This window comes from Bubalus kerabau, chromosome 1 (assembly GCF_029407905.1).
Source record: "Bubalus kerabau isolate K-KA32 ecotype Philippines breed swamp buffalo chromosome 1, PCC_UOA_SB_1v2, whole genome shotgun sequence".
Lineage (NCBI taxonomy): Eukaryota > Metazoa > Chordata > Mammalia > Artiodactyla > Bovidae > Bubalus > Bubalus kerabau.
This window is the reverse complement of record NC_073624.1, coordinates 38,169,129-38,192,370: the sequence shown is the minus strand read 5'-3', so window position 1 is coordinate 38,192,370 and position 23,242 is coordinate 38,169,129. Positions and strand designations below refer to the sequence as shown.

Sequence of the window (23,242 nt, the reverse complement as noted above, 5' to 3'; positions counted from 1 at the left end):
ACCTCAGACTAGTGAAATATTTTATAATCATTATCTTGTATGTGGTTATTAAGTAGACTAAAAATGTTTAATGAAAATGGGAAAACGAGGAGAAACATATTCGTCTAATGCTGGGAAATTTGAATACACATCTCTCAGCATGATATCCATATCAAGCTGAAAAATATTAGTAAAGATGTAGAAAATTAAACATGATTAAAAAGCTTGATTGTCAAATGAAATACAGAACCCTAATTTCAAAATGAGAGAATATACATTTTTTCCAAGCTAAATGGAACACTTATAAAAAAAAAATTAGCCACATACTAGATCACAAAAGTGGGAGAAGGCAATGGCACCCCACTCCAGTACTGTTGCTTGGAAAACCCCATGGATGGAGGAGCCTGGTGGGCTGCAGTCCATGGGGTCGCTAAGAGCCAGACACGACTGAGTGACTTCACTTTCACTTTCCACTTTCATGCATTGGAGAAGGAAATGGCAACCCACTCCAGTGTTCTTGCCTGGAGAATCTCATGGGCGGAGAAGCCTGGTAGGCTGCAGTCCATGGGGTCGCACAGAGTAGGACACGACTGAAGCGACTTAGCAGGTAGCAGATCACAAAGTAAGTCTCATATGTCAAAGGATTGATAGTATGAAAAAACACATGAACTGAGCACAAAGCAATTAATTTGAAATTAATAATCAAAAGATAACCAAAAAGGATATTAGAGAAAATTCAAATAAATGGTGAGATATTCTTTGCTCACACAGAAAGTACAAACTGAATGAAAATACAAAAGTATTTTTCTTGGAACATGAGAAGCCAAATCTAAAATATATACAGAAGAAAATATAGCTAAAACTCAGGACAATTTTGAAGGAGAATAAGATAGGGGTAGGGATTCCCAGGTGGTGCAGTGGTAAAGAATTTGCCTGCCAATGCAGGAAACACAGGAGATGCATGTTCGATCCCTGTGTCAACAAGGTCCCCTGGAGTAGGAAATGGCAACCCATTCCAGTATTCTTGCCTGGGAAATCCCATGGAGACAGGAGCCGAGAGGGCTACAGTTTATGGAGTCACACAGAGCTGAACACTTCTGAGCGACTGAGCAAACATGCAGGGAAGAGTGGGGGTGGATTTGCTGATACCATCATCTTTATAACAAGATGCATTATAGTGCTACTTTAATTTAGATAGTGTGATATCAACACAGTGACAGACAAATAAAACAACAAGATTGAAGAGAATCATAGATACACTCCTCAAATCTAATATGGAAACTTGGTAGATGATAAACGGAAACTGCAGATCAGTATGAAAGGACTGATTACTGATGGTACTAAAATAATTAACACTCCAAAAATACAATATGAACACTACCTCACATCCATATGCAAAAAGTTAGACCACTTAAAGATATAAATACAAAAGCACACTTTCAACATTTTCAGAAAACACTAGAGAAAAATACCTTTTGACCTTGAAGTAGGCGGAGATTTCCTTAAAATCTAACAAAGCATATACCATAAAAAGCTTAATATATGTAAATGCATTAAAATTATTTTCCACAACAAAACCATCATAAACAAAAGTAAAACAGATGACAACAACTAGGAGAACATATTTGCAGCACCTAAAACCACAAACATTAAGTCACAATGATAATAAATCTTATAAAACAATAAGAGAAAAACAACTCACAGAAAATATTCATTGAATAAATAAGGGATAGAAAACACAATTAAGCAGTCAATAAACATATATGTTCAACACCAGTAGTAATCAGAAAAATATAAATTAAAATAAGATATCATTGCACACAAATAAGATAGGCAAAAACTAAAATTATCTGCTACTTGGCCATAAAAAATAATGAAACTTTGCCACTTGCAACCAAATACATGAATTTGAACAGCATTATGCAAAGTGAAATAAGTCAAACAGGAAAAGACAAAGGACAAATACTGTATGATATTGCTTATATGTGGAATCTAACAAATACAACAAGCTAACGCACTGGTCATAGCAAACACCCTCTTCCGAAAACACAAGGGAAGACTCTACACATGGACATCACCAGATGGTCAACACCAAAATCAGACTGATTATATTCTTTGCAGCCAAAGATGGAGAAGCTCTATACAGTCAACAAAAACAAGACCAGGAGCTTACTGTGGCTCAGACCATGAACTCCTTATTGCCAAATTCGGACTTAAATTGAAGAAAGTAGGGAAAACCACTAGGCCATTCAGGTATGACCTAAATCAAATCCCTTATGATTATACAGTGGAAGTGAGAAATAGATTTAAGGGCCTAGATCTGATAGATCGAGTGCCTGATGAACTATGGAATGAGGTTCGTGACATTGTACAGGAGACAGGGATCAAACCATCCCCATGGAAAAGAAGTGCAAAAAAGCAAAATGGCTGTCTGGGGAGGCCTTACAAGTAGCTGTGAAAAGAAGAGAAACGAAAAGCAAAGGAGAAAAGGAAAGATATAAGCATCTGAATGCAGAGTTCCAAAGAATAGCAAGAAGAGATAAGAAAGCCTTCCTCAGCGATCAATGCAAAGAAATAGAGAAAAACAACAGAATGGGAAAGACTAGAGATCTCTTCAAGAAAATTAGAGATACCAAGGGAACATTTCATGCAAAGATGGGCTCAATAAAGGACAGAAACGGTATGGACCTAACGGAAGCAGAAGATATTAAGAAGAGGTGGCAAGAATACACAGAAGAACTGTACAAAAAAGATCTTCACGACCCAGATAATCACGATGGTGTGATCACTGACGGACAGAAACGGTATGGACCTAACGGAAGCAGAAGATATTAAGAAGAGGTGGCAAGAATACACAGAAGAACTGTACAAAAAAGATCTTCACGACCCAGATAATCACGATGGTGTGATCACTGACCTAGAGCCAGACATCCTGGAATGTGAAGTCAAGTGGGCCTTAGAAAGCATCACTACGAACAAAGCTAGTGGAGATGATGGAATTCCAGTTGCGCTATTTCAACTCCTGAAATAGCTGTGAAAGTGCTGCACTCAATATGCCAGCAAATTTGGAAAACTCAGCAGTGGCCACAGGACTGGAAAAGGTCAGTTTTCATTCTAATCCCAAAGAAAGGCAATGCCAAAGAATGCTCAAACTACCGCACAACTGCACTCATCTCACACGCTAGTAAAGTAATGCTCAAAATTCTCCAAGCCAGGCTTCAGCACTATGTGAACCGTGAACTTCCTGATGTTCAAGCTGGTTTTAGAAAAGGCAGAGGAACCAGAGATCAAATTGCCAACATCCGCTGGATCATGAAAAAAGCAAGAGAGTTCCAGAAAAACATCTATTTCTGCTTTATTGACTATGCCAAAGCCTTTCACTGTGTGGATCACAAAAAACTATGGAAAGTTCTTCAAGAGATGGGAATACCAGACCACTTGATCTGCCTCTTGAGAAATTTGTATGCAGGTCAGGAAGCAACAGTTAGAACTGGACATGGAACAACAGACTGGTTCCAAATAGAAAAAGGAGTACGTCAAGCCTGTATATTGTCACCCTGCTTATTTAACTTCTATGCAGAGTACATCATGAGAAACGCTGGACTGGAAGAAACACAAGCTGGAATCAAGATTGCTGGGAGAAGTATCAATAACCTCAGATATGCAGATACCACCACCCTTATGGCAGAAAGTGAAGAACTAAAAAGCCTCTTGATGAAAGTGAAAGAGGAGAGTGAAAAAGTTGGCTTAAAGCTCAACATTCAGAAAATGAAGATCATGGCATCTGGTCCCATCACTTCATGGGAAATAGATGGGGAAACAGCGGAAACAGTGTCAGACTTTATTTTTCTGGGCTCCAAAATCACTGCAGATGGTGACTGCAGGCATGAAATTAAAAGACGCTTACTCCTTGGAAGAAAAGTTATGACCAACCTGGATAGCATATTCAAAAGCAGAGACATTACTTTGCCAACAAAGGTCCATCTAGTCAAGGCTGTTGTTTTTCCTGTGGTCATGTATGGATGTGAGAGTTGGACTGTGAAGAAAGCTGAGGGCTGAAGAATTGATGGTTTTGAACTGTGGTATTGGAGAAGACTCTTGAGAGTCCCTTGGACAGCAAGGAGATCCAACCAGTCCATTCTGAAGGAGATCAGCCCCAGGATTTCTTTGGAAGGACTGATGCTAAAGCTGAAACTCCAGTACTTTGGCCACCTGATGCGAAGAGTTGACTCATTGGAAAAGACTCTGATGCTGGGAGGGATTGGGGGCAGGAGGAGAAGAGGACGACAGAGGATGAGATGGCTGAATGGCATCACTGACTCGATGGACGTGAGTCTGGGTGAACTCCGGGAGTTGGTGATGGACAGGGAGGCCTGGTGTGCTGCGATTCATGGGGTTGCAAAGAGTCAGACATGACTGAGTGACTGAACTGAACTGAATGAATATAACAAAAAACAAGCAGACTCATAGAACAAACTAGTGTTTACCAATGTTCAGGGAGGAGCAATATAAGATGACGGGCAATGTTCACTGCAGCACTATTTACAAAAGCTAGGACACGGAAGCAACTTAAATGTCCATTGACATTAATAAATAAAGAAGCTATGGTACACATATACAATGGAATATTACTCAGCCATAAAAAGGAATATATTTGAGTCATTTCTAATCAGGTGGATGAACTGAGAGCCTATTATACAGAGTGAAGTAAGTCAGAAAGAGAAAAACAAATAAAGAGGGGATGAGAAGCACAAAATATTGGATGTATGATAGGCTCAAGGATGTTGCACAACCCCGGAAATATAGCCAATATTTTGTAATAACTGCAAATGGAAAGAAACTTTTTAAAACTGCACTAAAGTTTGTTAATTAAAAAATATAAGTATTTTTAAGTTAAAATTGTCTGGAAGTAACAAAAGTTGGCACGTATATAGAACAGTGGGTGAGACTTCTGACTTACTGGGAGTGTAAATCTATACAACTTTAGGTTTGCAGTACTGATTTGGCAATATCTAAAAAGTTGAAAATGTCTGTATCTGAAGACCCAATAATTCAATTCCTAGGAATATTCTTTAAAAACTTTGAAATGTATGTGTAAAGAGCCATGGAACAGAACGTCTACTATGTCACTGTATGTAATTGTGCGAAAAAAATTCTCTTTTGAAAGCAACTTAAATTTTCATTAACAAGAGAATGAGTAAATTAATTGCTGCATACTTGTATAATGAAATATAGTATAGCAAAAATGAATGAATGATATCCATGAATTATTATAAATAAATCCCAAAAACAATATTTAAAAATGATATTTTGCTATCATTTATATAAAATTTAAAACAGAAAATAATTGTTGGTTATTGATATATACATAAAAAGTATGAAAACATGCATAGGCATGATAAATACCAAATTCAAGATATAATCAATAGATACCTCTGGAGAAGGAGAGTAAGGTAGGAGAGTATGATTAAGAAAGGAAAGAGGCAATTTCAATGTATTGCAGTGTTTTCTTTCTTAACAAAATGAAAACAATTATGACAAAATATTAAAACTTGAGGAATCTGGATAGGAAGTTGCTTTATTATTCTGTCTATGCTATTATATCGGATTCCCAGGTAGCGCTAGTGGTAAATAACCCTCCTGCCAATGCAAGAGACAAAAGTGGTGAGGGTTTGATCCCTGGGTTGGAAATATCCCCTGGAGGAGGGCATGGTAACCCATTCCAGTATTCTTGCCTGGAGGATCCCATGGACAGAGAAGTCTGGTGGGCTACAGTCCATAGGGTTGCAAAGAGTCTGACATGACTGAAGCGGCTGACCATACATACATGCATGCTATTACACAGTTACACCTTTTTATAGTTAAAATCATAGGATTGTATAGAACTGGCCATACTTGTTCAAACCTGCACGAAAATAAAAATAACCTAGATTTATTTGAAAATGGTAGAGCTGGGATTGTACCCACATTTGTTTTACTCCAAAACTAGAGCACCTCCTGCAATCTCAGGCCCCTCTCCTTGTCTTTTCTGATTCTTCTCAGACAGGATTAATCACACCTTCTTCTGTGCCACTTTCTTCAAACACTTGGTTTTTAAACTTATTGCAGTTGATTGTGTGTGTGTGTGCATGTGTATGTGTATTCCTCCATACACAGCTCCTGGTGGCAACCTGTATGGCATATGGAAAGACACGGGGAGAATGGCTAAATGTGAAAGGTTTCTGTTTTACAAGTCAGTAATCTTTCTCTAGGGCTTTCCAGGTGCCTCAGTGGTAAAGAACCCAAATGCAGTGCAGGAGATGCAGGTTCAATTTCTAGGTGGGAAAGATCCCATGGAGAAGGGCATGCAAACCCACTCCAGTATTCTTGCCTGAAGAATCCCATGGACAGAGGAGCCTGGCAGGATACAGTCCATGGAGTTGAACATGACTTAGTGACTAAACAACAATCTTTCTTTTATAGGCTTCTGTTCTGTTGCTTTTCAACCACCTACCTCACTCTTATGGTAACTTACCAGAAGCTAATCATCAATAGGTTCTACAAATACATACTTTTGCAAAGTAATCTATTTTCAAAGAATATAAGAGAAACTAAAATCGTGTTTCAGCATTTCTCATGAATCAACCCATTTCAAAGGGTTAGAAGTGCTACATATTTGTGGAAAAAATAAAGTGCAGCTCATTTGTTCCATTTCAGGATTTTTCAAGTCCTCAGAAGCAAAAGGAATCTTATAAATGTGGAGTTAGCCTACTCCAGAGGTAGAGAGAAGCTTCCCAAGTGGTACTAGTGGTAAAGAAGCCATCTGCCAATGCAGGAGACATCAGAGACATGGGTTCAATCCCTGGGTTGGGAAGATGCCCTGGAGGAGGGCATGGCAATCTACTCCAGTATTCTTGCTTGGAGAATCCCATGGACAGAGGAGCCTGGCAGGCTATGCTCCACAGGGTTGCAAAGAATGGGACCTGACTGAAGTGACTTGCACACACATGCAGAGGTACAGAGTTCAGCTGTATTTTATGATACAGGCATAATTAAGTAGGTTCTCAAATTAGGTCCCACTTTAGAAATGATTGCACAGATGATTCTACATTAATACTCCTGGGCCCATCTCTCTGAAACAGCACAGTTAATGAAATTTGATGAAATGGTCCAGTATATAGGAATTATACAGTAAATCAATACAAAGTCAATCATAACTGAAGCGTAAATGAGAGAACCATCCTGTAACAGCCTTTAAAAAACATTATCAGGTGGCTTTTCTAATGAAGAGCAATTTTTACCAAAACAACAACAAAACAGGATATAATGGAACGCCAAGTAATATATAGTAACATTATTTCTTTAAAATGTGTTTTGTCCTCTTCATCATGAAGAGGTCAGTGTCCCCAGGCAGCCTGTAGCCTCTCCCGCATTTCCTCTCTTCCCTTCCATGGCAACATGGGTTAGCAAGACACTGAGCTTTTTGTGATGTGTGTGTGAGGACAGGGAGAAGGGGGAGCGAGCCTTCAGGGAGGTCTCCAGGTGGAAAAATTTGTGACGCACTAGATTCAGTCACTGAATGAGAATTGTTTACCAAGGGTTCTCGAACACAATAGTTACGGTTACCTTATGTTCATTTAAAAATTTTTTGCTTGGTCTCAGGACCCTTAACTCTGAAACCCTCTCATCATAGGCATCCCAGACAACTTATTCATGAAAGGTTATGTGACAAAGCCAGCTGGAGTGGTTTGATCCATCTGTTTCAGCACCTGAGTAGCCAGGCGCACGACAGACAGGCATAAACTTCCCGAATGTGGAACATGTATACTAAAATGGTCAAATTCTGCCTTTCATTTGTAGGCAGTCACAGAGAAGTTATTTTGCTTCAATTATGAAGTGTCCACCTTCCAGAGACCTAGCTTGCCCTTTCACTGCCTCTGAAACTGCACCCCTCCACTGAGACAGAAGGGATGTTCTTCCTGTGTTCTTCTCCCTGCAGGCTGAAATGCTATTTCCCTTATCTTAGAAAATGCCTCCTTCATACTTTTCCTGGCACAGCTAAATGGCACGGCTAAAAGCCTGATATGTGTGCCACACCTGATACTTTAGAAGGAAGCTGGTAAGTGTTATTTTTTTCCTTAGTAATAAAGCAAAAATCCATTCCTTAGTCAGGGTCTAGTTAACACATTAGCGATTCCTTCTTTTTTTCTTGTCAGCTGTCATTATCTTCTACACAAAAGAGAGGCCTTGATAACAATCTATCTTAAAGGGATTTTAATGGCTCGTTACAGCGAATGCCGAATTAAACACTTTGAAAACAACAGTTGAGTGGGATGCCGCTAAAAGAGCCTCCTTGAGGTTTCCACAGCCTCTCCCAGCCGGGGAGAAGTTGCTCATTTCTGCAACAACAGAAGCGGGCCCAGCGAGCTTCTTCAGCAGAATGTGGGAATGTGATCTGTGAACAAACCATTTGCTTTCTAACAGCCACTTACCGGCCTCATGTCAGAATGCAGGAAAGACAGCACTGAAATACTCAGATTCATGACTGTGTTAGGCTGTGGATGTGACTCTAGCAACCTTAGATCAGAGAGCATCGACTTTAAATAAGCTCAAAAATCAAACCAGCGACATTCCAGGATGTCTCTGGAACCATGGCCCTGCCTTTGTTTACTACTCGTTTTGGACTGGGATTGGACCAAAAGGCGGCGTATCAGATGGTTTTAGTCACTCCTCTAGTCTTTCTCTCTGGGATGGTTGGGGCTTATGCAGCACAGTTCAGGATTTCTAAGCTGGACAAACAGGATCAGATGAGAAGCCCTGTGCGTGAGTGCTCAGTCGCTTCTGTCTTGTGCAACTCTTTGAGACCCTAAGGACTGCAGCCCGCCAGGCTCCTCTGTCCATGGGATTCTCCAGGTAAGACTACTGGAGAGAGTTGCCACGCCCTCCTCCAGGGGATCTTCCCTATCCAGGGATCAAACTCACATTTCTTGTGTTTCCTGGATTACAGGTGGATTCTTAAGCACTGAGCCACCGGGCAACTGGAGAGAAGCCCTGGTGGCAGACCAAAGGGGGGATCCACCAGGGGCTTCGGGCTGGAGGCTGTGACAGCGTGAGCCCCCAGATGGGAGCACCCCTCAGGCTTTATTTTGACCCATTCCACAAAACAAAGACTGTTCACCTAATTTTCAAAATCATCATCATAAAATAAAAGCATCAGCTGCATTATTATAAAGAAATCATCAGCTACATATTAAAAAGCATCAGCTGTATATTATTCGGGGAAGAGAGCTGACTTCCCTGAATTCTAGAAAGACCAAGCCTGAGATCACTGCTCCCAGAGGCCAGAGGGCTCATTCAATTGCTGAAAATCTGAGCATACCCCCAAGGCCAGGCTCAGTCTACCATCCTCATTTCCTTGCCTCAGAAGCCAGGGTGTCACGTAGCTAGATCCTGACAGTGACTCACTCTTGGAGCAATAAGAAAAGTTAGAGATTTACTAAACAGTGAGTACTAAGCGTGAAAAAACTGAGGGGACAAATGAAATGCCTAAGCTACCCTTAGAATTGTATGTACCACCTTAATCTACTTGATTTTATTTTTTCTGAAATTTGACACACACACACACACACACACAATTAGTACAATGCCTTGAAAATACCTTCCTCCATATGTTTCACTACTGGCATGAACCTCAGTCATGCCACCTCACAGCCCTGCCAAGTGTCAGCTTACTAGCTCAAACTTCTAGATGTTCCATGAAAGCCACGGGATCTTCATGAAAAAGATGAGAAAACACATTTATGAATCACTGAGGTGGCTGTACAAGTGGGTGTTCCTCACTGAAAGGGCTATGGATTGAATTATGCCCCCCTCCACCCAATTCCTGTGTTTAAGCCTTAATCCTCAAGGTGACTGTATTTGGAGATAGGGCTTTTAGGAGGTAATTAGGGTAAAAGACGTTGTAAGGTGAGGTCCTAATCCTACAAGACTGGTGATCTTAGAAGAAGAGGAAGAGAAAGATCCCCTGTTCTCTCTTCATACATGCATCAAGGAAGGACCACCTGAGCACATAGCGAGAAAGAGGCCATCTGCAAGCTAGGAAGAGAGCTCCTCACCAGAACCCCACCGTGCTGGAGCAGACTGAGACAGAAAGGAAAATGTATTTCAGTTATTGCTGTACGTGTAAGTTCACATATATCAATTTTAAAATCCATCAGGGTGATCAAGTGAGTTGCCTTGTTCAGGCTTCTGACAGTTACTCCTGCCAAGTTTTATCTCATATACTGAGATCCAAGGCAGCATCCAAACCATTTGAAAGAGGACATGCCTCTAAGATACACTTTTATACAGTTGCAAATACTGTTCCCAACGTCCATAAGAAGTTCCCCTTTAGCTTATAAACTCATTGTATTAAACCTAGACTTGAATATTTACAGCAAGTAGTAACTAGAGGATTAAATACGTCATCACAAGGTCTCATCCAACTCTGGATTTTGATGGGCTCTTTTGAGCAACATTTATCTGGTTTGCCAGGACCTAAGTCCTAAAAGTGAACTATGCTTTGCAGTGAAATGGTGTCTAATTAAAGTTTGATGAGTGGATTCCACCCTTATTCTACAGTAACACAGAGACATGCACACTGAACTCTCCACATACCGTTGTGTGTATCCTTTAATGTTGATGGCAGTCCTTCAGGGTGCAACACAGGCAAGTGGACCCAGGTAAAAAACACCCTTAATAGAAATGTCATGGGCAAGGCTAATTGCAAGAAAAAGTCTAGAAAACATCCATTTCCTCAGACCAAATTGAAAGTAGACATCATAATGGCAATCTATGAAACTATTAGACCAAATATTAGGAAAACCTATACCACTGCTCTCTTTGTAAAAAGGTAAGGTTGCAAATGTTGACATCTACCATTCAGCCACATCAATCCCAATTTGTCCTAATTTATTCAAGTTAGGGGAATACAAAATAAATCATGTGACTTCTTGTTTCTTTTTTAAATCCTGCAGTCATCTTATAATCTAAAATAAAATATCTCAATAATGCTAAGTTAACATATTCTGAATAATTTTGAAACTCAAGAGCCCAAAATGGAGTGATAACACACTCCTTATTACTACCTCTCAGTGTTTTTCAGCATTATCAATAAACTTAAAATTCTCTATTTTGGAAAACACATTTGTAAGTCATTTTTTTCAAACCATAGTTTAAAGTGGATTTATACAAGTTAAAACAGAAACTCTAATAATAAGTATGGAATACAGTTCAATTCAACACACATTGGATACCGTCATGTGTCAGAGTACATAATGGCCCCATGGACACCTAATAGACTTAAAGAGAATTACCTGCTTTACTTTTTATTTGATCATCCCCAAAGTCTATGCAGGGCTTTCCAGGTGGCACAGTGGTAAAGAATCCACCTGCCAAAGTAGGAGACACAAGAGACATGGGTTCGATCCCTGGGTCAGGAAGATCCCCTGGAGTAGGAAATGGCAACTGCAGTGTTCTTGCCTTGAGAATCCCAGGGACGGGGGAGCCTGGTGGGCTGCCGTCCATGGGGTCGCACAGAGTCGGACACGACTGAAGCGACACAGCAGCAGCAGCAGCAAGACTCTCAATTATTATAATTCATAAGATAAGTCTTATGAATGATATTAAAGAAAAACAACATTCTTCCCTAAAAGCCCTTTTCTTAAATTTTCTAAAGTGATTTATGTAGTATATATCTCAGGGATTTTATTCCAGGTAGACAGGGGTAGGAGGTGGGGTATGTGAGCAATGGAGCAAGAGTGAGGAAAACTAAAACCACAGTAAGGCAAATAAGTTCCCACTTTTCATGGGAATATTCCCTACAAGGGCCAAGAGACTAACAAATACTAAACATTCCCATTGGGATGAGAAGCAAGAGATTGCTCTTAAATTGACTTCAGAGTAAAGATGCCAAAGCAAATAAATCACTGTAAGTGAAATACTTTGAAAGGTAAATGGACTTTAAAAATATTTGCGTAGGTTAAATTTTTTAATCGGAAGTATTCATTACTGTCAGATATGATAAGGCCACATGTCCATCAGGATCTCTGGAGACCTCCTCCTAGTATATGATTCATTATTTTTAAACCAATACCTAGCTGGGCAGACATCCCCAACAAATGTTACTGAGTGAAGAAAAATAAGCAACGATTCAAACATGTTATGCTTCACCTAAACCAAAATTGTATTAAGTAAAATGGAAGTAAAGGCCCCAAAGTTCTCAGATTTCTTCAATCCACACACAGCTTTTCATCAAGAATAATTCTGGAATGACGACAAACTCGAATGCCTATTCAACCCAGCTACTCAAGCCATTAATAGAATAAAATGCTGCGCACACTTGTGTTTCCTAGGATCCCCTTCCTCTAGCCAAATGAATCCTCAAAGACCCTGGTTGACTTTGCATTGTCCCTGTGAAGTGACTTCCAACCCTCAAGCTACGTAGAAAAAAATTTAAGAGAAGAATGGCTCTCTTACAGGTTACATAGCTTCCATAGTGGCTCCATTCTTTTTTTTTCTTTCCTTTATGAGAATCTTTTGTAATTGAAGTAAAAAGACTTCAGTCATCTCTCTGGTGGAGAGTGAGAGGTAAGTAAGAAATAAGCTGTTTTTCTAAAATTCCTTGACATAAATCTCAGATCAGAGAACACCAATGTCTTTTTTTTTTATAACTAGAATCTCACTGCATATTCCTCAAGTCACCCAGATACTGGTCACGAAGAAGTTGCTTAAGTGAGTTTATCCGTATACTTAGATTCTATCACGGGAATGGTGATACCCAAATCCAAAAGTAATGGGATAGCAAGCCTTGTACAATGAAGGAAGTATCATGGTCAGAGGCAACCAATACAAACAGAAATAGAGGAGTGAAGCAGGTCAAGCTGTGGATGAGGACGGTGCCTCAGTCTAGGTGCCCTGCTTGAATTCAGCATACATTCCAGAAGCAGGTTTGACTCTGCCCTATTCGCAGGGAATGTTGACCTGTACTTTGGTCTAGCATGTCTGCTAAACAGGGCAAACTTTCCAGTATTCCTTGGCGGATATACCAGGCCAGAATCACTCCCTGTCCCTAGGGAAAAATGACCCTGAGGAGGCTCTTTCCCCCCACCCCACCCCCCAAGTTAGTTTTTAGAAACCTCCAGAGAGATTCAGAACGTTTTTTCAGTTTTTCAGTTCAGTCACTCAGTCATGTCATTCAGAAAGTACTGGACTCAACGAATACCGCTAAGACTGCTAACAGTAACTTGGCTGAGATCAGAGAAAGGTGAGATGGCCAAGCTGATACCTCCTTTAGGGTTCAAACTGGTCTTGGAAATGCAGCAAGTCCAAAGTGACTGTTCTTCATGATTAGAGATAAAACAGAGCCAATACTACTTCCAAGAGAGCTGCTACCAGTGACTGCCCCGCTCTTCGCTCATAAAAGGCGCAAACTCACTGAACATGTGCCCCAAGTCAGGACTCTTAAGTGTAAGAACATGTATTCCTTTATCTATTCCTCAGGACAACCCTAAGAGGTAGGAATAATTATTAACATTTGGATTTCATCAATGAAGACACAGAAGCCTGGAGAAGTTAAATGAACTTGCTTTAACTGAGTTATTCACTTAGATTTATTCAGCGAATAACAGTGGGAGGTGGGGGTGGGGGGCCGGGTTCGTCTCCAGGCAGAGTTCTGCTTCTGTACTTTACCATCCTGCCTCCCTGCCTTTTCTCTTCCCTGAAAACTTGGAAGAGCGCCCCAGGACCAACCACAGACAGCGTGACAAGGACAAGCATGGTGTCTGTGGGAAACAGGGACAAGTTGCCTACAGCCTTCCTCCAGCTGGGTTGAATTTTTCCTCACCAGGCTCCTCAGGGTCCCTCCTCACTTGTCTCAGGCCAGCTCCACTAACTGCTCTGCTCTGCATATGCTCTCCGTTGAAAGAGAAGACTACAGATATCACCACACAAATATCACTACCAGAAAACTCCAAGTGGATCCCAGATCATAACCTAGAAAACTGGAAAGAAAAAAAACAGAACTGGCTATAGATAATACTCTTTGCAACACACCCAAGGAGCTTCCTGGGCAACTAGGAACATGTGATGCTCCTTCAAGCTGCTCATGAAATTTCAGAGTTGCAAGGCTTGTACGCTCCTGTCTTGAACATTAAGACAATTTTTTCCCCAGCTAATCTGCTTTTTCGGTACTGGACTTTTTTAAAGTTGGAGTAAAGAATGGATAGAAAACACATTTGCAAATAATATTCAAAACCACCACCATATGAGAAGTTTCATTCCTTTCTTCTATGAATTCGCCTAGCCTTAAAGAACAGACATATTTTTCCTCTGAGTCTGTTGACAGTCACTGAAGTGACTAAAATACCCAGTATATCTTAGTGAAAAGCTATTTTTAAAATCACTTGATTTAGAAAACTCCAATCATGATAATTTCATGGGACTTCTTAGTACACAAATTAAAAGTTTTAAATTACTCTGCAAGAATTTGAGAGTTCAAATACTCTTAATTAGAAAATATCTGCATCAATGCATATTTAATCAGGTGTTTTTAACATCTGCCCCTGATACAAAATTATTTTGAGGGTTGTTTTGTGAGTGATGGTTCTTCTGGTCAGTAATTACGGTGAGGATGCCATGTGAGACTGGGAGTCAGAAATGTGGATCCTGGTCCCTCCTGGCTCTCCCATGCCTCACCTCTGGACTTTGAGAACGTCATTTAACTTCTCTTAGCCTGTTTCCTCATGTCCACAGATAAATAACAGTTCCCACCTCAAAGCGTTGTTCCATAGACCAAACAAAATGATGCAGGTGGAAGAGATTTTTAGTGACCCCGAGGCAATATCATATAATATTAAAATTACAAACTAAATGTAGGAGTGGCCTGGCTTAGTGAGGAAAGCACAGATGTATTCTGGAGCAAAAAGGTATCAACTTGGTTGATTTACCAACCTTGGTTCTCTCAGTTGAGAAATGGAAGGATAAGAACTATCCCATAAGACTGATGTGAGGGTTAGAAATAATATGTAGGGCCTCTAGCAGGACAGGCCCAAGTACGTGCTCAATAAATGGCACCCCTTTCATATCAGAGAAAACGTTTAATTAAGCTAAGTATGCTGTGTGCAAACACAACAGCTGAGCGGGGTTCTGCTTGGAACAGTACATCCATTAGCTGGGTCCCAAATAGACTCCCGCCTCGGCCAGCGCCCTGGGTTTATCCCACTTTAGACTCCAGTGGATTAAGGCTGTGCTTGCTGTATTCGCATTTCCTGCCTTCCACCACTGTTTTCTAAAACTTCCTAATGGAACCTCCGATTTAAAAAATAAAATCAATTCTACCCAATGGGGCCACTCCACGCACAGGGTTTTTCCTAACTTGCTTTCACAAGATGAACTTATTCACTTTTTTGCTAGTCCTGGAGGGAGGAGGGTGGGGTCCGTGGGGCTAGGAGAAGGAAAGATCCGAAGTGGATCTGCTGTTGTTACTGAGAATGTTCAAAGTGACCAGAATAAGCAGCCTGGGCCTCGGCTCCCCAGCTCCAGCGCCCGAGGGTCAGGAGTGTCGGAGGCGTTCGGAGCCGCAAGCAGGACAAGGGCACGAGCCCCGCCGCGCCGGGCCTGGGCAGACCCGGTCCGGCGGGCATCGGTCACCGAGCCGCCGCGAGTTAAGAGGCTTGTTGCCGGGGAAGGGCGCATGCAGGTGGGTTAGTGGTAACTCGACCATGCGGCGTGGCATTCCTGTCTGGCAAACGCGCTCAGGCAAAACAGACTCGATGCTTACAATGATCCCAGCCCAAAATGGAGTGTCTCTGACTAGCAGGGAGGAGCTGATGCCGGCCATGAGGAAGCCCACCACGGTCACGGCGATGCCCAGCGCCAGCTGCAGCAGCGCGAGCAGCAGCGGGAACCGGCAGCCACAGCACTTCCGGGCCTCCTCCCCGCTCTCCTTGGGGGCCCCCGCGCCCCTCTTCGGCCCCATGTCGTCGGGCCCCGCGGCGTCGGCGGCTGGCGATCCCCCTTGGCTCCGCGCGCCACGGCCGGGCCGCTCCCTGCCCATGGCGGCTGCGGGGGCGGCAGCGGCGGGGGTGGCGCGGGGCGGGTCGCGCCGGCCCGGCTCGGCGAGTTACGGAGGCTGAACAAATATGGAAAACATTTGGAGCGACTGGCCGAGCCTCCGAAGGCCACGGGGAGCCCGCGGCGGAGGGGGAGTCGAGGGGGGTCGCCAACTGCCAACGCGCCGGGCAGGACGCAGCGCCCGGAGACTCCTGCAGGGTGGCCAGGCGCCTCCCAAACCCCGCACTCTTTGAACAGTCTGCGTGTGCGCGCGCGTGCGTGTGTATGTGTGCGCACGTGGGGGTGTGCGTGCATCTGCGCGTCTGTGTTTGGTGTCTGTTTTCCCCACTTCAAACCCCAGGATTTTTTCGCTTGTGTTTTTGTTTTTGTTTTCTGAGAGGTGCAATGCAAGGTGACGAATGTTTAAATCACTTGAGTTTAATTAGTAGACAATTTAATCCAAAAGAGGCGTTACTAGGCTCCAAGCTGTGAAGTCGTTTCCAGAAGTTAAATTGTTCCTTATTTTCCAACCAAGGCCTGGGCTCTTTCTTTTTAAAGCTCTGCGATGCAGCTGACAAATCAAGAAGTTTTTCCTACTGAGGTATTTGCTTTTGAAATGACTGTTTATAGAGATTCTCGGCTAATTGGGAATTCTCTCACATGTATTTGTTTTTAAAAGCTCCTGTACTCGTTTATGCAAAGTCCCCAGCCAGTCTTTGCCAATCTCCACAACGGTGCCTAGGGGGATTATTATACACCTTGAAAGCTGAGGATTTAATAATTCTGTCCATATTTGAGATATGTTTAACTCACCTACAGTGTACTAGAAAAGAAGGATGCTCAAGGTAGATTTGGTCCCTGCCTTAAGTCACCAAACAAATCAATAAAACCAATTATTCTTATTCCCACATAGCTCTCCTCAGTAGCACTTAGAGCAAACTTCAGTAAAACCACTAAGAAATGATCCCATCACTTTGAAGTATTTATATCTACTTTGGTATGGTCATTTTAGCGTTCAGAGAGCTTTATTAAAAACTAAGTGATGTTGCCAGGATGCTAGGATAAAGGCTCCTCCTAGATTGTTTGCTATCAGCTAATTTAAAGAAAAATCTAACTCCTTGCTTTGTCTCTAAATAAGAAACTAATCGTCATCAGCTTTTCCTTGGGCACCTTACAGTATTAAATATATTCTTATTTTATGAACTGCAATGTTTTCCTTATACCTTCTTTCTGGATCAGGCTTCCCAGACTGCTCAGTTGTAAGTGGCCGTGCAGGAGATGTGGGTTCAGTCCCTCGGTCTAGAAGATCCCCTGGAGGAGGAGATGACAACCCACTCCAGTATTCTTGCCTGGAAAATGCCATGGACAGAGGAGCCTGAGGGGCTTCAGTTCCTGGGGTCACAAAGAGTTGGACTCGACTTAGGGACACGGGAGTCCTTCTGGATTAGTGAGAAAAATATGGTCCATGGAACAAATGCAGTAACTTAAAAAGCAGAAACCAAACTGCACATCCCAGTGCTCCACCTAGAAGCCATAGAAGCAGCACTCACTCTCACAAGAGGAGCAGTGGGACGGAGGAAAGGTCGCTGTCAGCTCTGGGGCCCTTATGCCATTAGGATTTTTAGTGAGAACAAATGAAAGCTCTTGCTACACCAAGGTACCCACGTGACTTGTGCCTGATTGAGAATAACCCAAAAGACCAAGTTTTTCTACATAAACCTAGAAAACATTTTCAGGAAACTAACTACCTGGAATTAATTATTTGTTCTTAGGGATGATCCAGCTACCAGTTGCTGCTAAGTCACTTCAGTCGTGTCCGACTCTGTGTGACCCCGTAGACAGCAGCCCACCAGGCTCCCCCGTCCCTGGCGCCCTCCAGTCAAGAACACTGGAGTGGGCTGCCATTTCCTTCTCCAATGCATGAAAGTGAAAAGTGAAAGTGAAGTCGCTCAGTTGTGTCCGACTCTTAGCGACCCCATGGACTGCAAACCACCAGGCTCCTCCATCCATGGGATTTTCCAGGCAAGAGTACTGGAGTGGGATGCCATTGCCTTCTCCCCAGCTACCAGTTACTGAGTGTCTATTCTGTAACAACCACATGCTGCTGCTGCTGCTGCTAAGTCGCTTCAGTCGTGTCCGACTCTGTGTAACCCCATAGACGGCAGCCCACCAGGCTCCTCCGTCCATGGGATTTTTCAGGCTACTTTATTTCCTGACTATTACTCCTTACAAACACCTTGTAATTACAGTTTCTTCTTTTAACGATGAAAAAATTGAGTATCGGAGTTATTCACTAACCAGATTATTGAGTGAAACATCTAGTTAGGGATGAGTGAGGGGAACCAAATATGAACCCTTGTAGATTATCTGTTTTATTCATTTCCTGTAAACAAACAAGTGGGAGAACTGTTTAAATCATTTGTGATGTGAAACAATTTAATGATCATTGTTGTTTGTCGCCCAGTTGTGTCTGACTCTTTGCGACCCCATGGACTGCAGCACGCTAGGCCTCTCTTTCCCTCACCATCTCCCAAAGTTTGCCCAAGTTCGTTGCTTCTGTGATGCCATCCAGCCATCTTGTCCACTGATGGGCCCTCTTCTGCCCTCAATCTTTCCCAGGATCAGGGACTTTCCCAATGAGTCAGCTGTTCGTATCAGATGACCCAAATACTGGAGTTTCAGCTTCAGCATCAGTCCTTCCACTGAGTATTCAGGGTTGATTTCCCTGAAGATTGACTTGTTTGATCTCCTTGCTGTCCAAGGGACTCTCAGGAGTCCCTTAATGATCACAGGTAGTATTTTGTCTATCACAGAATTCACTATTATCCTTGAACCTAAGAGTATTTGAGTACATTACAAAAAATATGTTGATCCACCACCATAATATATATGAGAGTTGATTGAGACCCTTATTTTTATTACTGACTTATAGCTAGATACAAGCTTTATTTGCCGACCATTCTGCTGGGTTATCAGTTAGCTAAGAATATTCTTAACCTTTTCCTCAATACGTTAAATTGGAATAGGTAAACAAAATAATAGGATACTCCTGTAGGTTGGTCTTCTGAGTTTCAGAACTAGTGTGGCTTACGGTGGCACATGAATTATTATAATGAAGGCTTACTTTTAATTGCCTAGCTGAGACAAGTTACAAGTAGCAGTGAACAACAGCCCAGATAAATTGCAATCCTTCTAGTCTGATTAAAACGGCCAACTTCAATTTTCAGCTTCCAGTGGAGGAAGGTGGCAGTAGCGTGGGGAGCCTTACACTTGCTCAGATTCTCAACCAAATTCTTGAATCTGTGTCCAATGGGGGCCTGGTCTTTGGCAATACCACAAGGGAGTAGTGATGAGGATGATATTTTCACTTCATTGATGTTACGTAGTAGAAACAAAGGAGAGGGTGAGAAAAGTTGTCAGAAGGTTAGTGGCTTCCCTGGTGGCTCAGGAATAAAGAATCCACTTCCAGTGCAGGAGACATAGATTTGGTCCCTGGGTCAGGAAGATCCCCTGAAGAAGGCAATGGCAACCCATTCCAGTATTCTTGTCTGGGAAATCCCATGGACAGAGTAGCCTGGCAGGGTACAATCCATAGGGTTACAAAGAGTCATGACTTAGTGACTAAACAACAACAACAAAAGTTATAGAGAGCAATCAAGGCTAAAATGGGATCAAAGGGTCTTTAAAGACAACAACAAGAAAGCTCTTCCTTTAATGTGCCCTTCCCATGAGAAAAATCACCATTTCCAGTTCATCATATAGTTTAACAGAAATGAACAGGATTTTTTTAGTATTCATAAATTATAATGTTTCTGTTTTATAGGTTAAGCAATAACCTCTTCAGATATTTATATTACTGGGAAAAAAAGGCAAAGTAGAAAGAAATTGTCTTCAGATACTCTATTAGCTGCTTCTATTATTCAAAACTGACAGAGATTATAAATTAGAAATTGCAGGAGGGTAGGTAATATAAGGCTTGAGATTATTTTGATCCTCTGGGGAAAATAACAAAAATAAGCTTAGTATTTCTGTTTGCTGTATTTCAATATTATTTAGACATATTTATGCTTCAGGATTTCAGAACTGGGAACAAAATTAATGTCATTACAGGAAGTCCTTAGGAAATATTAATACAACTAGAAATAATCCAAATCAAAATGATCTTAGATTCACTGAGAACAAAAAGGTTTCATAGAAATTATTACATTTTCAAGGTCTGTGTCAAGTTTCTTTAGTATATAATGAACTCTATTTTAAATGTTCAATTAGATTTGATTTAAAGAAGTATCAGATATTCTACCGGAGAAGGCAATGGCACCCCACTCCAGTTACACCTGCCTGGAAAATCCCATGGATGGAGAAGCCTGGTAGGCTGCAGTCCATGGGGTCGCTGAGGGTCGGACACGACTGAGCGACTTCACTTTCACTTTTCACTTTGATGCATTGGAGAAGGAAATGGCAACGCATTCCAGTGTTCTTGCCTGGAGAATCCCAGGGACGGGGGAGCCTGGTGGGCTGCCGTCTATGGGGTCACGCAGAGTTGGACACGACTGAAGTGACTTAGCAGCAGCAGCAGCAGCAGCAGCAGATATTCTACAGAGAACAATTGAGAGCCCATTTATGATTCAAAGCACCATTGACTTCTCTGTCTTATCTAAAATGACATGAGATATTGCTGATGTGTGTGTGCACACAACAAATAAAATCTAATTTTTTGTGTTTTCTTTATTTATATATCATTAATTCTAATGATATCTTCTGGCTCAATTTTTCTCTAAAGAATTGACCCATTTATGATCTTTGCATGGCAATTTGTGTTCTCAAGTTAAACATCATATATGCAGTGTACTCTCTGTGGTACACAGGAGTCTTATAACTTTCTTATTCTAGAGAATTGATAGTGATAACTGTCAATTCTTTTCTAATGTATTCCACCTCTTTATATGATGTTATTTATAATACCAAATTATTCTATATGTAATTTTGTAAATATCTTTGTCTACACAATTTTGATGTGTCCACTGCATATAAGGCAGAAATAACTATTTATTATAATTAAGAAATACAGGGAGAAGAATGGACAAATTGTGGTGCAATCATACCATGAATACTACTTGCTAATAAGAAGGAATGAACCACTGATATAGGCAATGACTTGAATGAATCTCACTAAGAGTTTGTTGAGTGAAAGAAACTAGACAGAGAAGACTATACACAGCATAATTCCATTTATATAAAAACTAAAAAGGCAAAATCTATGATAATTGCATTTTAAAAGTATTTGTGGAGTTGGGATGAGAGAATGACCAGAAGGGAACAGGAGGGGATGCTCTGGGGTGCTGGAAGTCTTTTATATCCTGGTTTGGGTAGTAGTTACATGAGTGTTAACAACTGTGAAAAACTCACTGAACAACACTTAAGATCTATGCATATTATTATTTGTAATGACATCTCAATTTTTGAAATGTAATAAAAGGAGAAATATGGGAAGTGATTGTATATCCATTGGTTATTAACAATAGAAAAAGTAAAGGTTTTTTTTAACCTGAATTATCTTACGAAATTCATTTTTCCCATGCCATTCTGATTCTTCTATTGCTGTATAATAAATCACTCAAAACTTAAAAACTTACTAGTTTGGAATAATGGTAGTTCTTGTGGGTTAAATATTCAAATAGGATATAGCAGGGATCGTTTGTTTTTCACATTTTCTGGGATCTCAGCTGAAAGACTTAAAGACTGGGGCCTGGAACTATTGAAAGTATTGACTGAGGCAGAAAGATTTATTTTCCAGGTGGCTCCTTCATCTGGCTGCAGGTTGGCTCCTTTCCATGAGGCCTCTCCCTGCATTGGCCATTCCACTGGGTTGGTTGAGTGTCTTCAAAACATGGTGGCTGACTTCAACAAGAACAAGAGATTCAGAGATTGAAAGAACAAGACATAAGCTATCCCTTTTATGAAGCAGCTTCAGAAGTCACTTAGCAACAATCAAGCCACTTTCTCTTCTTTAAAAGGGATTCATTCAATCCAGATCACATGTAAGGGGAAAAGAATTAAGATCTGTCTATTCAAAGAAAGAGCAGTAAAGAATTAGAGTATTAATAATGAGAACCCACTGTATTGCACAGGGACCTCTACTCAGTGCTCTGTGGTGACCTAAATGGGAAGGAAATCCAAAAGAGAGGGGATATATGTATATGGGCTTCCCAGATGGTGCTAGTGGTAAAGAACCAGTCTGCCAATGCAGGGGACATAAGAGAGGTGAGTTCAATCCCTGGGTCAGACAGATCTGGAGGAGGGCATGGCAACCCATATTCTTGCCTGGAGAATCCGATGGACAGTACGGTCCATAGGGCCGCAAAGAGTCAGATACGACTGAAGCGACTTAACACATACACATGAAGAGGAAGAAAGAGGAAAAGCTGTAGCAAAGGGGATAATTTAAAGTTGAGGAAAAGTCTGCCTCTCTTTGTATCGACAATTGATCAGATAAGTTCCTTGAGGTGGGAGAATTAGTCAAAAGGAAAGTCCCTTCACAGGCTGAGATAGAAGGAAAGAATGTAAGATTAGATAAAACACAGGTTAGTGAGCAGGTGTGGGAGGAAGGCGGTTGATGGAATTTCTATCTTCTGGCCTTGTCTAGAATATTCAGACAATGAATGTAGTCTCAATATTCTTCTAAATGATACAGAGCCATTCTACTTCCAAAGCCATCCCATAGCACATTTTACCACTGTATCTCATGGATAAGTTCTAATGAAACTACATTATTTTCTGAAAAATTCCTCTGAAAGAACAAAACCCATTGTTTTCTATAAAGTACAATAATAATGATGTCTGGGATTTATATGCATATATAGATATATACACACACATGCTTACATATATTTTATAGGTTACGAAGTACTCAAATGATTACTCTAAATCTAACCAAAACCCTATGAAGTTGAAATTCCTTCAGGGGTTTAGTGACTTGCTCAAGGCTACATTTTTTAAACCATTCTTAAAAATTATAATTACAATGTTTACAATGTTGTGTTAGTTTCAGGTGTGCAGCAAAGTGATTCATATATATATATATATATATATATATAAAACATACATATACAATATTTTTGTAGATTCTTTTCCATTAAAGATTATTACAGGATATTGAATATAGTTCCCTGTGCTATAGAGTAGGTCCTTGCTGTTT

The 23,242-nt window shown here is 41.2% G+C and overlaps 1 protein-coding gene across 2 annotated transcripts in view; it reads right to left on the bottom strand.

The window, feature by feature from the left end:
* The window catches only part of SSPN (sarcospan), a 42,813-nt gene extending 26,661 nt beyond the window's left edge, over positions 1-16,152 (bottom strand). Inside the window, exon 1 of one of the 2 annotated variants that reach the window (XM_055572384.1) lies at positions 15,776-16,152. In XM_055572384.1, coding sequence (XP_055428359.1) covers positions 15,776-16,051 — 276 coding nt within the window. In that variant the 5' untranslated portion in view covers positions 16,052-16,152. Of the gene's footprint in view, positions 1-11,312; positions 11,612-15,775 lie in introns of those variants that run through there. The other variant, XM_055572392.1, reaches the window with a different exon arrangement.
* Positions 16,153-23,242: the final 7,090 nt, after the last annotated feature.